Source organism: Falco punctatus, assembly GCF_963210335.1.
Source record: "Falco punctatus genome assembly, chromosome: 2".
Taxonomy (NCBI): Eukaryota; Metazoa; Chordata; class Aves; order Falconiformes; family Falconidae; genus Falco; species Falco punctatus.
This window is the reverse complement of record NC_137581.1, coordinates 56,740,078-56,755,069: the sequence shown is the minus strand read 5'-3', so window position 1 is coordinate 56,755,069 and position 14,992 is coordinate 56,740,078. Positions and strand designations below refer to the sequence as shown.

Here is a 14,992-nt window from a genome sequence, read left to right as displayed (position 1 = left end):
AGGCCAAGGCTCCTGGCTGCCAGCATCCCTAGGGCACCGCTGGCTGATAGCCTATGTCACCCAAAGAGACAGTTACTCAGCTGAACGGATGGACAGGATGGACTTTGCTAGCTGATAGAAAAAGCAATGTGTGCATGCGTGTGTGAGAGAGACAAAGAATGAAAACATTCACAACAACAGGCTATAGCTCTTTGCAACATTTTTTTTTCCCCAGAGGGAGAAAAAAACCCAATAAGCCAGGCCAAACTAAGTAATTTATTTAAAGTGGTGTAAATTCCCACATGGACACGAATTTTAATGTTGCTTAAATTAGACAGGAAACAACAATGTGGCTTTACATTGAACAAAACTTTCATATGTGGGAAAAGCCTATTTTAAACAGAATATGACTGCAGAACCTGGTGAAATGCACATTTTGTTTTTTGTCTTGGGTCCTGACCCCACAGGCTGGAAGACTGAAAAAAACCCTGCATATATTTGTGTATATATGTACATTTCAGCTGTCTCTCTAGAGAAAACTTATTTTTGAAGTGGTAGCATTTAGGTAGGTCACAGTTTGTGATAGATTCGCTAAACCATAAGGTACTTTGTTTTATTCTGAGTAACAAAATGTTACCCCAATATTTAAGTGCCTGTTTGTCAGGCTCTGAGTACAGAGAGGATGGTAATTTGTATACTTAACCCTCAACAGCAACAGTAAGGACAGTAAGAAAACATTTGAGAAAGTTGGATTTCTTTTAAGAAAGAGCCTATATTTAAAAGGTACCACATACCCTAGTGTCCATTACACTTTCTTCATTGACTCACTAATTGGTAACTAGAATTTCCTGAAAATTGTCCACTAATTATTTTTCCACATTAAATTGTTCTATGCAGAAAGGCCATTCAAATTAATAAGAAAGTGTGTGTGGGGGTGGGAAGCCCAGACTGTTCCCAGTCCTTTTAATCTAACCACATTTCTTGCTGACAGACAGAAAGTCTTTCAAAGGAAGGCGTTTTGATCATCTCTGGGAGAAGAATGTAGACTTCAATTACCAGTCCAATTATCCCAGCTAGAAAAGCAATACAATTGCTTAATTTTAGAGTAATAAGGGAGCACCTTCTCAGCTTTCATCCAACATTGAGCATTCCATTGTCCCTCTCTGGCAGATGAGGCTACCATGATGGCAGTCACTATTTCTGACTAAAAACCATCTGGAGGAGAATTCAACATACGCTAACTTCAGTGATTTCACACCTTCAGGTTATTTGTTTTCTTTCTGGAATACACTCATCTCAATTTAAAAAAAGGATGCTTTTTTGTATATTTTAGTCAAATACAGTTTATGAGGGTTAGAACAAGATAGAGGAATTAAAAAAAAAAAAAAGAAAAGAAAGCAATAGCCTGCAATAAACAGCAAATCACATTGAATGACCAGGTTCTTGAGAACTCATGGAAAGAATACAGGGTAAACTTTACCCCTCACACACCAAAATCCTGTTTTCTTTCCTATGTTGAGTCTACAAAGTAGCAATTCTTCCCAGAGGTGAAAACTTTGAAACTCACAGGGTTTTTTCCTCAGTGTGTCCATTTCAAGCCTAGAGATACACCAGGGATAAACCCTGCAATACATGGTATGCCTCTCACTCTCCTTCCCTCTTTCCTTATGTTTCAGATCAATCTGGACCTTTTCAGTTAAAATATCCTGATCTTAGCTTTCCATATATTTTCTTTCCTTTTCAGAACAGTTACATTGTAAATGTTGGTAGGTCAAAACTGAATTACGTGGATTTAATCAAAGAGTTACAAAAGTAGTAAGAGGCAATAGTCAGTAAACACCACCGTTCCATCATCAGATCAGACTACCATGATTCTCATCTTGAGCTTCTTATGATACCGTTTTTAGACAGATAATGGTGTTTTCAACATGTCCACTACAGTTCCGTAGCATTCATACTGTCTGCAACTGCCAGTCATTTCCTTCCCCCGAGACAGGGCCCTGCTTTTAGTTAAATGTTCACATCGTGTGTCCTGTCTCTAAACCATTACTGCCTCTTGGAAATCACAAATGTGACCAACAGAGTAAATGAAAAAGATGAGAAGAAAAGATGGTCTACCAGGAGGCTGTCCAAGGACTGCATTTGCTCACCAAGGTTCCGGAAAACCACCCTTGCACAGATGCGGATCAAGTCCAGCAACCCTCCGATTGCATGGTCAGTGCAGAATCTGAGAAACAAGGCCTGGTGGCAGAAGGACTATTTCCACAATCGAGCCATCCTTTTAAGTAAAAAAACTAGTACTTGAAACAGTAATAGGAAAAGCATTCCTTGCCAGCAGTTGCCGACAGACTCATCTGACAGGTAACAAGCATCTGACATTGCTTGCTATGACACCTGGTTACAGAGAGTGCTAGAAATGAAAGGGTTACAAGAAGTTTGACTAAGAACTGCTTGATGGTAAACAGGCTCATCAGAAATCTGCAACAGCTACATAGTAAGACAGTGATACTCCAGTAAATAACAGAGGTTACACAATCCCAGAAAGAATAACTATAATGTATATATTCCTGACTAGAGGCAAGACCATTGGATACACATTCAGTCCAGGCAGAATTATCACCTGATCCATAATGTTATCGTTAAAGGCAGCAGAGGATTCTTAAGCCTAATCCCATCAAAACACAGCCACTCATTCACCACATAAACAGGTAGCCTAGCTTCTCCACAATTTGAATCGAACTTGGGAGTATTTGGATTAAGTGAAATTCCAGAACATACCATCATGCCTAAATTTCCTGGATCATCATCAAGGATCAAGGAGCAGAAGGCTATGGATTTGCTCATGTGGCCAACCTATAACAAGTACTGGAGAAGCAGATGATAAGAACATAGCTCACTGAGCATCCACAGCTTTTAATCTTAAGTGAGGCTGCAGACATCCAAACTAGGGGAAACACAGAAGAGATGCCTTTGAAGACTGATTAATCAAGTTTCTTCATGTTTGAGATTTAACACTAGAACTCTAAGGACTTTTGGCAGGCTATCTTGCTATCATCTGTTTCTCCAATTTCTTCCCAGGAAAGAGTCTATCATCCCTCAGACAACTGTTTGTATGAGGATAGCCACCTAAGCAGATTCTACTCCAAATATAGTGCTATAATCAGCAATATAACCTGTGCATAGAACTTTTAAGAGAAGGAAGACATCTGAAGTACAAGAATTGTCAAGCCTATGATGTGGATATGATCATCAAGCCTGTGGTCTACTCAGTATTCTGTACTAACAAGATCATACAAAGGCATTCAGAAATTCACTGCTCAAAACATAAGGAACGGAACTGATGTAAGAAAGCAGGAAGTAAAGAAAGGAAAACATTCTGATGGCAAGTATTTCTAGGCCCAAATACAAAACCAAGGTAGGCAAATGTACCGGGACTCCAGAAGAATTTAGGGAGCCATGTCCAAGAGGCTGCTCCACAAATTTTCTGCCTACCCACTTAATTTCTTGGCAGACCGCATCCATCTAAAGTTTTTGTTAAAACAAGGTGGCCGTCTGAAGGCCTACAGCTGTGCAAGCCCAGCTGAGCCATGTACTGGAACCACAACAGGGTCACACACCCAAGCTCCCTTGGGATTTATAGAGGCATGCAAGCAGCCAAGTTCCTCGGGAGGCCTAATTCACTAAACGCTCCTCTGTGAATCTAGCAACACACCAATAGTAAGATACTCAACAAAACCCACAACAGATACCACTTCCACAGAAAGCCATGGGAATAAAAGCAAGTAGCTGCAACCCTGTTTCTCACATGTAAGGCAGCAGTACCTACAGCAACCACAGCACCGATCACAGAGGCAAAAGACGTGCACCGTACCCCTTTCTTCAGTCGTAGAGTTTCACATTTGTTTTTCCCAGACAACTGCTCTAAGCACTAAGCTACAAGTGAGGTTGAGAAAATACTCTTCAGTTTTTCTGCTGAAGATGAGCCCCTATGAAGGCAAATTCAAAAATCCTGAGGGAACAACAAGAAAAGATCAGGTGCCCAAGCTGAAGAAAGATACTAGGGACTGAAACCCAGGTATTTCTCAGGACTGCTTATTCACTTTAGATTAAGAAGTCACTGCCAAAATGGAAAATCAATATCCCATACAGAGAATGGTCACTAGAAGACTCCCCTAGTCCAGGTGAATACAACATTCCAGGAAAGGTCAGCTATTGCTCCATGATGACATAACTGCTTCCATTTTTCTCCCATTCTTTTAGAATTTAAGTGTTTTGATCAGTGACAGGGCCTGCCTTTCAAGAGGAGAGATTGTACATAACAAGGAGATAGTTCAAACGCTTTGCTGCAACAGGACCAGCCACCCCAGAGCAAAGCATATTCCTAAAGAACTGACACAGAAGAGAAACACTAAGCTATGTTGCAAGACCCATTTCTTTCTCAATGAAATGCAAGAAAAGTGAAGGCTGACACTGGGGTGTGCAGGGGTGAAATTCCACACATCTCCTCCGGTGCATTGCAAGTTCAGAAGCTCACCGCCAGGACTGCCTGCTTTAGACAGCATCCTGCATGCTTGGCAGAAAAACAAAACCAGCCTCTCCTACCCCAAAACCCCCACTGTATACCAAGGAGGCTATCTCTTAAAGAATCCATGCAGATCAAACAGATTTAAGTGGTTCTATGCTGACACTCCCCACCACTCTCCTCCCCAGATCTGACACCACACCCAAGTGGACGAAAGCAATGGGAGAATTCGTTCCAAATTACTGCTTAGATTTTGATTGTGGACCGCAACGTTAACCCAGCAGAAGGTGACTCATGCTTTTTTCTTCCAGGCATTGTAGGGAGTAACCTGCATGTCAGCTACCAAGAATCTAACTGCTCCTGAGACTAGCAGAGCAGATGCCTTCTTTAAGCAGCGAGATAAGAGAGCCTGGATTTGATCGGAGACTGAGAAGCACTCAGGCCAGTTAAGATTTTTTTAAAATTTATTTTTTTGGGGGTGGGGGTGAAAGGCATCTGATAAAATGCTCTAGAAGGAACAGTTCAAGGTGACCAACTTCTGCTCTCCAAATTCTTTTGAAAATAATTGAATTTCTAAAGTTAAAAGACTCCACAACCTAAACCACAAACACACAACGCACCACCAGTTGACTGGTTTTCAGCAGAATTACTACAGCAGAAGAGGGGCAAATTTTGAACCTGGAGGTTGAAGACTACTACTAGGAAAGCCCTTTACAATGTCAAGTCCTTTTGGTAGTAGAAAGTGATCCACAGACTGAAAAACTTTCTTAAGAACAGTATACAAATAAGGACAGCTGTCATGTAGTTCAAAAAAACCCACACATGTCCAGGATTCTGCATCACGACCAAATGCAATTAAAAAACACAGAGGTGGGTAGAAAACCAAAACCACTATTTTTTTTCCACGCTTGTTCATAACTTTTGGGGGAAATTGTATAACCCCCAGATATTTCATATCCATTGTTCTGTTCTGACAAAACCTATCTTCTAAAATTTTTTTAAAAAAATTGAAAACATGGAAAGAAAGTTTCAAAAGAAAAATAAATTCTAGAGGAAAGAATTTATACATTTCTAGATAGGTCTTATAAAGTTCATGGCTTTTTCAGAAGAAAAAAGCATTCCAATTATTTGCACATTTAGGAAACATTTCTAGTAAGATTTTGTATAGCAGTTAAAGATGTTACAGCAGCGTGGGAAACTACAACCAGATCTAATCAGATGAAGTAGGTTGATCAGTCCTGGCTTATCCTCTACACTGTAAAATATATTAGGAGTAAGAGGGCAAACAGTACAAACATTCTCCTACCAAACCTTGCTCATCACAGCAAGCACACATATAGCCCAGAGCCTATTTCCTGAAAGCATCTTTTCTTGCAATTAATCAAAAATCCAGGACCAAAGCTCTTCTTCACAACATTCAGAGTACTTAAGTTCAGCACCCTTATCCAATTCATTTCCAGTTCAAATTAAACTGTAGTTGCGTGGATACTTACATGGAAATCTCAAACACTATTAATCTTTTAGTTAAGGTGACTACCTGCTAAACAGAACAATAATGGGAAGTCACCAAACCATTCTATAAAGTAAGAGTTGTATTTTATTTTACCCCAAACCAGTATTATAAGCTCTTATATTCTAGTATCTTTAAATGCTTTAATGTCTGCCTCGTTATCCTAACTTTTTACAGAACAATATTTTAAAAGTCATTAAAGCTCTATCTACATGACACAAGTGATATTTCAAAAATAGCTAATCAACTCTAAAAACACTTACTCTTCTTTTTTTTTTTGTCCTTTACCTGATCTTTCACCTAGTCTAGGCCTAATCAAGGCAAGAATTAAAATTCTGTCACCATTGCATTTTTAAAGCATACAGCACCAACTAATTGAGCTAGCCCCATGACATTAATGTTGGGAAAGGATAACATGCTCATATCACACCTTTAATTCTCTTGTCTAGACTAGGATTTAAGACAACACAGCTGCTAAAATGCAACCCATGGACAAAGAAAGCATTCAAGTTGCACTCATCATTGTAAACTGTATCTAGACTATACTGTTTGCCTTAGTGCAGGAAAAATGGAATAGTAGTGCTGTATTGGAAACCTCTGGAAAAACAAAACAAAAAAACGACCAAAAAAACACCCCAACAGACCAGCAGAAAGCTAATGAATAAGAGAACATGAAGAAGCAGATAGCTATAGTTCTTGTTACCTTAACAATCACATAAATCTTTGTACAAGTCACTACGTGCCAGGATAATTTAGCACTGCAGTCCCAATTGCTTCCCTATTCTCTCTCAAAACGTTATCATCGCACACCACCTACACAATTTACAAGGAGGAAAAAAAAAAAGAAAAGAGGGCGGATATTGGAACAACACTTGCAGTATTTCTGAAATGAAATAACCAGTAAACCCCAGGTTTGTTCTTAGGTGCAAAAATAAAAATCTGACACTAAATTATTAAGGGAAAAACTGGGAAAGGAATGGATTTAACAATTTTTGGGAGAGCCATCCACTCAAACGTTTCAAAATTTTAACCAAAAAACTTCCAATCGCCAAAGAAAGTCTATTTCTGAAATTTCAGTCCAAATAGCATGCCTGCTAACATAAGAATTTTAACTAAACATACTGTTACCCAGATTGTTTTACATATGACCGAACAACAAAATTTGTTTCTATCTACATACTATCCAACGGAAGAGTAGAGAATTGTGGTTATTTTGAAAGAAAAGATGAAAGTTACTGCCAACTGTGTTGGCTATAAAAAACAGTATTTAAAGAATTATTGTCCTCTAGGCAAAACAGAAATTCAAAGGCAAAACAGAAATTCTAATGAGCAGTGATTTTTTTTAAATAAAGTTTTCCAAATATTCATTGCAAAAAAATCTGTGTCAAAACAGCTTAATGAAGAGCAAGATAGAAAACATTCAATCCCAAGCGTTAATGCTATATTATTGTACTAAACTATGAAAGCCATTGAAGTCACTGATATATTTGTTCTTTAACACATTAAATGGCATTTTTAAAAACACAGACACAATCAAGCAACACTGCACAACTGAAAACAAATTTAAAAGTATTGCTACATACTGTTCTATGATTTGATAACTGTCACTATCCAAATTTATTCACACACCTCTATGATAACGTGAACTACAGTAGCAATTAAGATCCAAAAAGAAAAATGATGCTAAGCGATACAGGCATCATAAAAAATATATGCTATACTCTAAACTAGCACAATCTAAACACACATGCAAAAGGAGCTTGCCTACCTGGCTTTTTCAATACAAGCCCAAAGGACACCTAAAAAGGAGGAGAGGATAAAAAGATCTATTTTCAGTGCCCACATATGGAAACTATCACGTCACTTTACCTTACAAAGACAAATAAATACATCTTCAAAAATAATACCTACACAATTTGGGGGGGGGGGGGGGGGGGGAGGAAGGAGGAGGAACAAAAAAGAAAACTCCAATACATTTAAGACTCTGCTTATATACATTTTCTCAAATGTTCATGGTTTCAACCGAAAGTAACTCAAAGTAGCACGAGTATTTCAGATTATCAAGAAAGTGGAGGGTAGAGGGGAATGAAGAGAACTCTGCAAGTATGGAATTTAATTCAAAAGCTTCTACAGGAAAACATTCAAGGTAATATGTTCCAAAGATGCATGAGCAACTTGAAATAGCCAAGTTCAAGACTACACCAGGCAACGTTTAAATAATCTTCTATAGCTTAAAATTGCACACTGACAGAGACACTTTTCAGAGGATTGTCTATTTATGAATACCCAGTCAAATCAAGAAACCTACATTTTTGGTCTGATAGAATTAGTTCATTAATTTTTGAATTAAACCAAAGGTAGGTTCACAAAAAAAAATTACATAAACTCTATAGAACCAGAAAGAAGTATTGTAAAGTTATTTTTCAAAAATCAGAGCACAAAAAGAAACTAAAGATTTTAGTTTTAAACTCTGATTTTATAGTAATGTCCTATATTCTACAAACCTGTACTCTACAGAGTCAATTAGCCTCTGTTTAGTTATACTTTCTAGGGGACAGTCTATGTATCAGTTCCTCAATAAGACACAAGAGATGGCCATATAGCTGAAGGTTCTGATGTTATATACAGGGTCAATTAGATACAACTGACTACTTGTGCCTTCCACTTCTTTGTATCTCTACAGATGCTTAAAATATTTGCCGTTCCTTCTTGTGAATTGATAAGGTTCTCATATGAGAAACAGCTATCCATAGGTGTCCCTTAAAGGAAAATAACAAACAAAAAAAAAGCAACAAAAAACCCACCAACCAACCGACCAACAAAAATAAGAGAGTCCGGTATAGCTCTTCTACTGTATTGAAATATTTTAACACAATGGCTGATGTCTGCACCATTTCAGAATTTCATCCAGGTGCCTACATTTTCTCAGAAAAATGTACAAGTATTTGACAGGATTGAAAATCTATTAATCTGTTATTCCAATAAAGTGCTAAATTTCATCTGATGAGTGCACAGGAGCAGCTGGCAGCTTGGCCAGACATTCTATAGAGAATGCGGGCTACGCTTATTACCTGCGCTGCCTTCTTCATGTAAAGATGAGTACTCTAATCAATCCACTGCATTGAGATTAGTGCAAGAAAAGGAACTCTTTCTAAAAAAAAGACTTCAGAATTTCAGTCTGTTCTTATTTCTACCATCTCTACACAGCTAGCATCTGTGAAAAGCTCCTAGACATTTGTCAAGCTTTTACATACAGTACTTCAGAAGGAATAGGGTTTTCCAAGTTTTACTTCTAACGAACAATTAGGTATTTCTTCCTGGAAGGTTGGAGCCACCTTTGTGGTTGAATGTGTTTATGTGGTTGCAGCAGTGTTTATGAAGAATTCTCTAACTAGTTGTCAAAAGATGAAAAATATTTTCTCAAAGATGATAAACACTTGGAATTTCAGAAAATTGGTAAATTCAACCTTGCTTTAAAAAAGCATACTTAGTTTTCATAGTACCTGGAAAGCAACATTTTCAAACTAGACATCTGAGCAATTTGTAATTTCAAGTATAGTTTTCCAGACTTAATCACCATTAAGTCACTAAATACAGTTATCATTGACTCACGATGCTGAGTTCACAATAAGTTTCAATAACTACATCTCTTGTATGTTTTAAATTGCCACACAGAGTCCCTGGACTAGGGGCAGTCTTTCATCCTGATGACAAACACCACCACAAAGAACATTCTTAACTCTGAGACATAGTTCTGTGATATTTCATAACAATATACCTACATCATTTAGTCTGCATTTTCAGCCAATCTAAGTTTTCTGGTCTTTGCTTTCTAGAGAAAAAGCAACAGATTAATGAAAAGGTTTTTTTTCACTACTTGAAATAAAATGGTATTTTGAAAAATGCTTTTAAGTAGAATCTGTTAAGACTCTCCAAAATATGAACACAACAGTTCTATCTTTAAAGCACTGGTCAGACATCTAGAGAAACCATTGCAAGTGAAGAACTCTAAATTAGCTTCCTTTTTTATTTCTGTGCTTTAGTTTTCTGCTTGAATAGAAATAATACCTCTCTGTTTCATGGGAATCTGTAGGACAGATTGAGAAATTACACTATCAAAGGCTACATAAGCACCTAGAATACATACCCAACGAGGTTTAAATACACCTTCATGGGAGAAAAAGATTGGCAGAGTCATATCCAAAACTAAAATGCAGTATATAGTAAATACCAGCACACACTCTTCAGAGAGCTTTCTAATCATACAAGAGACAAACATGAATGCATTAGAAGTTATCTTTTTTTTGACACACAAAAAAAATATTATACTGCTTAATCTGCATATTCACAACTTATTTCTAAACCTTGATATCTAACTGGTGTGTACCACTTCCACTGTTTAATTTGACAGCTTCTGTTCTTTCCCTGCAGACCTCTGCTGGCATAGGCCCACTCATCCATTTTAGCTTTGCTCTCACAAATAAAAGGTTTCTCCAGAAAACAGCTCATTCTGAAACTACCGTGAGTTCTGTCTGCAACATAAACAACAGACAGTTCTTTGCTGCCAAGCCTGCAAATCCATTTCGGAGGGAAAGAAGGTCCAAGAGTTGCAGCACCTACAAATGCACAGGTAACATACTTTAATACCTCACAGGGAGGCAGTAAAGCAACGGTTGATTCCTTCTATCCTTTTACACAGAAAGTAAGAAATACTCTTCAAAGCTACTACATAAAAAAATCATACTTATGTATGATCCATCTTCCCAACAGTTCAAACCCTCAGCATTTACAAGAATCAGAAGAAACAAGGCTTAATGGACATATTTGGCACAAGTGGGATCCAGACACTGGTACTAGGTACCCAAGACGCGAAGATTATAGAGTTGGAACAATGCATTTCAGATAAGCAGTCAATTGTACAGGGAATAGGATCTCCCAAACCATTTACTTAGCTGTCATCATCCATGATAACAGCTTCAAACAAGCTGGGAGGCACTCTTAAGTTCCTAAACCTAGAGATTAACCCTATACCTTTGGCCTCGCTCTGTACAACCCACCACCCTACGTTAGGGCACGACCCCTCTGTCCTCCTACCTTCCAATTACACTCCTTATCCAGCAAAACAAGGCATCAACAGCATCACTCGCCTAGGGCACATTCCCTTGTATCAGTTTTCTGCCCCCCATGCACCGATACTAAAGCACAAGTTCCAGCAGCAGGGCTAGTTGCAGGCACTGCAAGGACAGCTGACTGCAGAAGCAATTGCTTTGTATAACACAAGCTGTAGCCAAGCCACTCCTTGGGTAGAAACTATTGTAAGACACAGCACCCAGAGAGGGAAAAATGGCAGCTGTAATTTGGTACCACCACTATCCTTCATTCAAATCCAGCAGCATTCTGTGCAGCGGGAAACTGCAGCCAAGAGTACAGGCAGCACTTCTGAAACCTCTTTCTCCTCATCCTGTGTCTGGGCAAAGCTGCTGGGGGTACACCCATCAACTCAGAACTGACAGGGCTCTCTTACTGAAGGTAAAAGCACCTTGACTCATTCTTAGGAAGACCCAGGCAAAAATGTTTTATTTGCTTTGAAAAAGACAATTATGATTTACACTTAAACAAATTCCCAGGAAAGAACTTTAATTACCTGTTTAAAAGCTACAGAGGCATCCTCCACTCTCGATAAAACTGTGTGCAATGACTGAAAGGGATGCAAGACTCCCACACTACACAAGGAAGCTTGACTTTATCGTTTTTAGATTAGGAGACTTCTCTGCAAACCGGGAGACCTGGATTTCAGTCCTGTTTCTAAGTCTATTTGTGCATTCTTTAATATTAAACAGCCATTTAATGAGAACAGAAACTATACTGGCAAGAGTGATCTCAACCTCTTCTAACCACTAAGCTTCAGAGTTAAGTAAAGGTCCACTTGTTCCCTCTCTTTCATTCACGAACACATCATTCATTCCTATAAAATAACTTCATCAGGTGGAGTGAAGGACTCCCTTAGCTTAGTTTGGCCTGGTATGTGGCGGTTAGAGACCAGGGAAGCAGAAGCCTCAAATGTGCTTCTCAACCTGAAGAAGGAATTTCACCTGGCTTTTCTACTTCTGGGGAGAGCAACTAAAATTACTCTCCAATTATGTAGTAACAGAGGGATTCTTTCATCCAACAAAAAGGCAAGGACAACATGTAAAATGCAGAGATACCTACCAGTTAGAGACCTGGCCTGTTGGTTTTCAGGTACAATGGAAATTTCAGAGATTTTTAGATCATAGATTTGTATCAATATAAGCATACAGTTGCCATTTTCAGGTACATCTCACCCAAAATCCCTAAGTACACAGGACTGTGATCATTTGTCTCTCAACATGAATTAAATGTATTTGTGCAACTGTAAATTATAAATTTAGAAGTCCTCGTACAGATACATATTACCTCTGTAAATATGCACTCTTCCAGTTTGACTGGTAAAAAGGATGCAAGCTTAAGTCAAAAGCACATTAGGTCCCACACTGCCAGCAAACTTAAGTTCTAAAACATTAACACCGCCACCCACAAATACCAGAGGAGGTAAGTTGACAAGGAAAGATCTGCTGCACTTGCTGAAACTACATTTTTAATACTTCACGTCAACAGCACATCCCTTTTAACAACTCAAAATTTTCAGGATTTCTGCTGCTTTTAGATTACTTTGCATAAGTGAAATTTAGGATTAAAACATTGCTCATGTGTCTCTCACCAAATACCTAACCAAAAGCTGAAGTCTTGTAGTAAAAGAGATGATAGAAGAAACAGAAGAGCAGCATTTAGACCCACTCTCAGCAGTGCCGAGTCAACGTAACCATGGGAGTACAAGTTGCTTTCTATTCTGCTTCACCTACCTACAGCTTGCCAGCTGGGGTCTCAATACAGATGCTCCACTGCAAGGTACAATGCACGCTGTGAAAGCCACAGCTAGGCAGTCAGCGACTACATTAATTTATACTAGTGATTAAATACAGGAAAACCAAAAGCATTTATTAATGAATAAAGTCTACTCTAACAACTTAAAAGAAAAAAAAATGTTCTGCTATAAGGTATGTGTGAGTGAGAAGGATCACGAGGATATAGAAAACGCATTCCCTGTAATAAATGCAAAATAACTTCATTACATTAGTCTTTAGAAATCGTCAGTGAAAAAGTTAGGACATACATTAAGAAATGCCTACTATGAGAAGGTTGCAAGTCTCCAAAAATATCAGGGCTTTGTCTCCTCCCTCCCCTTTCCCCTACTCATCCTCCTCCCCAGTTTCAACACACATCTTCCCCAGGCCCTGGTCTGGAATGGTAGTTTCTGCAAACAGCCCATACCCGACCATGTGATTAGCCATTATCACCCATTATCACCTCTTATGCTCCACTCCACATTATGATGCAAACCCAACAGCTGTGGTCCAACTAAGTTATTTACAAGGGTTTCCCTTTCAGATGTCCAAGTCAAAGCTACAACCAGTTCTGCGACATAATTACCACCTCTCTCTCTCCACGGGCAATAACAGATCTCTGTCTGCGACGATCTGGCCAGTGGCATTTTCTCATCCACACTATTGAACCATACGGTTGCTATGATTTCAGATGGTGCATCTACCCTTATTTTTGCGTGACTGGCTGCATTTCAGCTGCTGACATCTAACTGATTGACGCATTATCTAAACAACGCAGCGATTATAAAAACAAACTGGCAGTATGCACCGGTGTTTCGCCACTGTGCATTTGCTCCGCGCAGAGTGGCTGGCAATGCGACCGTGGGAAATTTAAGAGAAACACGGGCATACGTAAGGCCTAAGGCTCACAGCCCGCATCTCCTTCCCAAGGAAGGGGCTCGCCTTCTGCACTTTTCAGAGAAGCGGGAAGTTGACGGGAATACCTATGCAGGTATCCCGAAAAGGCAGATCTCCGTCTGCCTCCCAAGACACCCGTGCTGCACGAAAACACCCGGGTGCTGCCCTCGCACATCTGCCACGGCGCGGCCGCTAAGGAAGTGCACGGGGGGGGTGGGGGTCCCGGCCCGGCCCTCGGGGGGGGCCCGGCCCGGCCCCCGGTTACAGCCGCAGCACAGGCTGCCGCCCGCCCGCCTGCGGCCAGCCCGCCTGCTGTATTTCAGGAAGGAGCACCCCGAAACTTACCGCATCGCCAACACGAACCGGGACGGCGGGGGGGGGGGGGGGGGGGGGGGGGGGGGGGGGGGCGCGCGGGCAGGGAGGCAGCGGAAGCCGCCGGAGCCCCCTGCCCCCGCTCGCCGCCCCTGCGGCTGGCAGCCGGCAGCCGCCCACGGGGAGCACGGGGCGGCGGGCGAGGCACCGGCGGGGGCGAGAGGGGCGTCCCGCCGGCCCGGGGAGGCGGGAGGGCGGCGGGCGAGGGAAGGAAGCGGCGGGGCAGGCACCTGAGCGGGCAGCGGGCCGGGGCGTGGGCAGCCCCCGGGCCGGAGATCCGGGCACTGCGGGGCGGCCCGGCGCGGGGGAGGAGGGGACGGACGGGAGGGGCGGGCGGCCCGCAGGCCCCGGCGGGCCGGGCCGCAGGTGGGCGTCGGGCGCGGCCGTCGGAGGAGCGGCCGCCGGGCAAGTCACCTCTTGACGCGGATGATCTGGTCGCGCATGGGTCGGATGTCCTGGAAGCTCTGCTGGTTGACCAGGCTGTAGACGAGGATGAAGCCCTGCCCGTTCTTGATGTAGAGGTCCCGCATGGAGGCGAACTGCTCGGTGCCGGCCGTGTCCAGGATCTCCAGAACGGACGGGGAGGCGTCCACCTCGATCTCCTTGCGGTAGAAGTCCTCGATGGTGGGGTCGTACTTCTCGATGAAGGTACCGGTCACGAACTGCACCGTGAGCGCCGACTTCCCCACCCCGCCCGAGCCCAGCACCACCACCTTGTACTCGCGCATCCTCCCGCCGCCGCCAGCGCGGACCCCCCGCCCGACCCGCACCTGCCGACGGCCCCTCCTC

At 41.5% G+C, this 14,992-nt stretch overlaps 1 protein-coding gene across 1 annotated transcript in view; it reads right to left on the bottom strand.

The window, feature by feature from the left end:
- Positions 1-14,931, bottom strand: part of RAP2A (RAP2A, member of RAS oncogene family) — a gene marked incomplete at its 5' end in the record, with an annotated part of 32,389 nt that extends 17,458 nt beyond the window's left edge. The window contains one exon of the mRNA XM_080375020.1: positions 14,618-14,931. Coding sequence (XP_080231146.1) covers positions 14,618-14,931 — 314 coding nt within the window. The remainder of the gene's footprint in view (positions 1-14,617) is intronic.
- Positions 14,932-14,992: the final 61 nt, after the last annotated feature.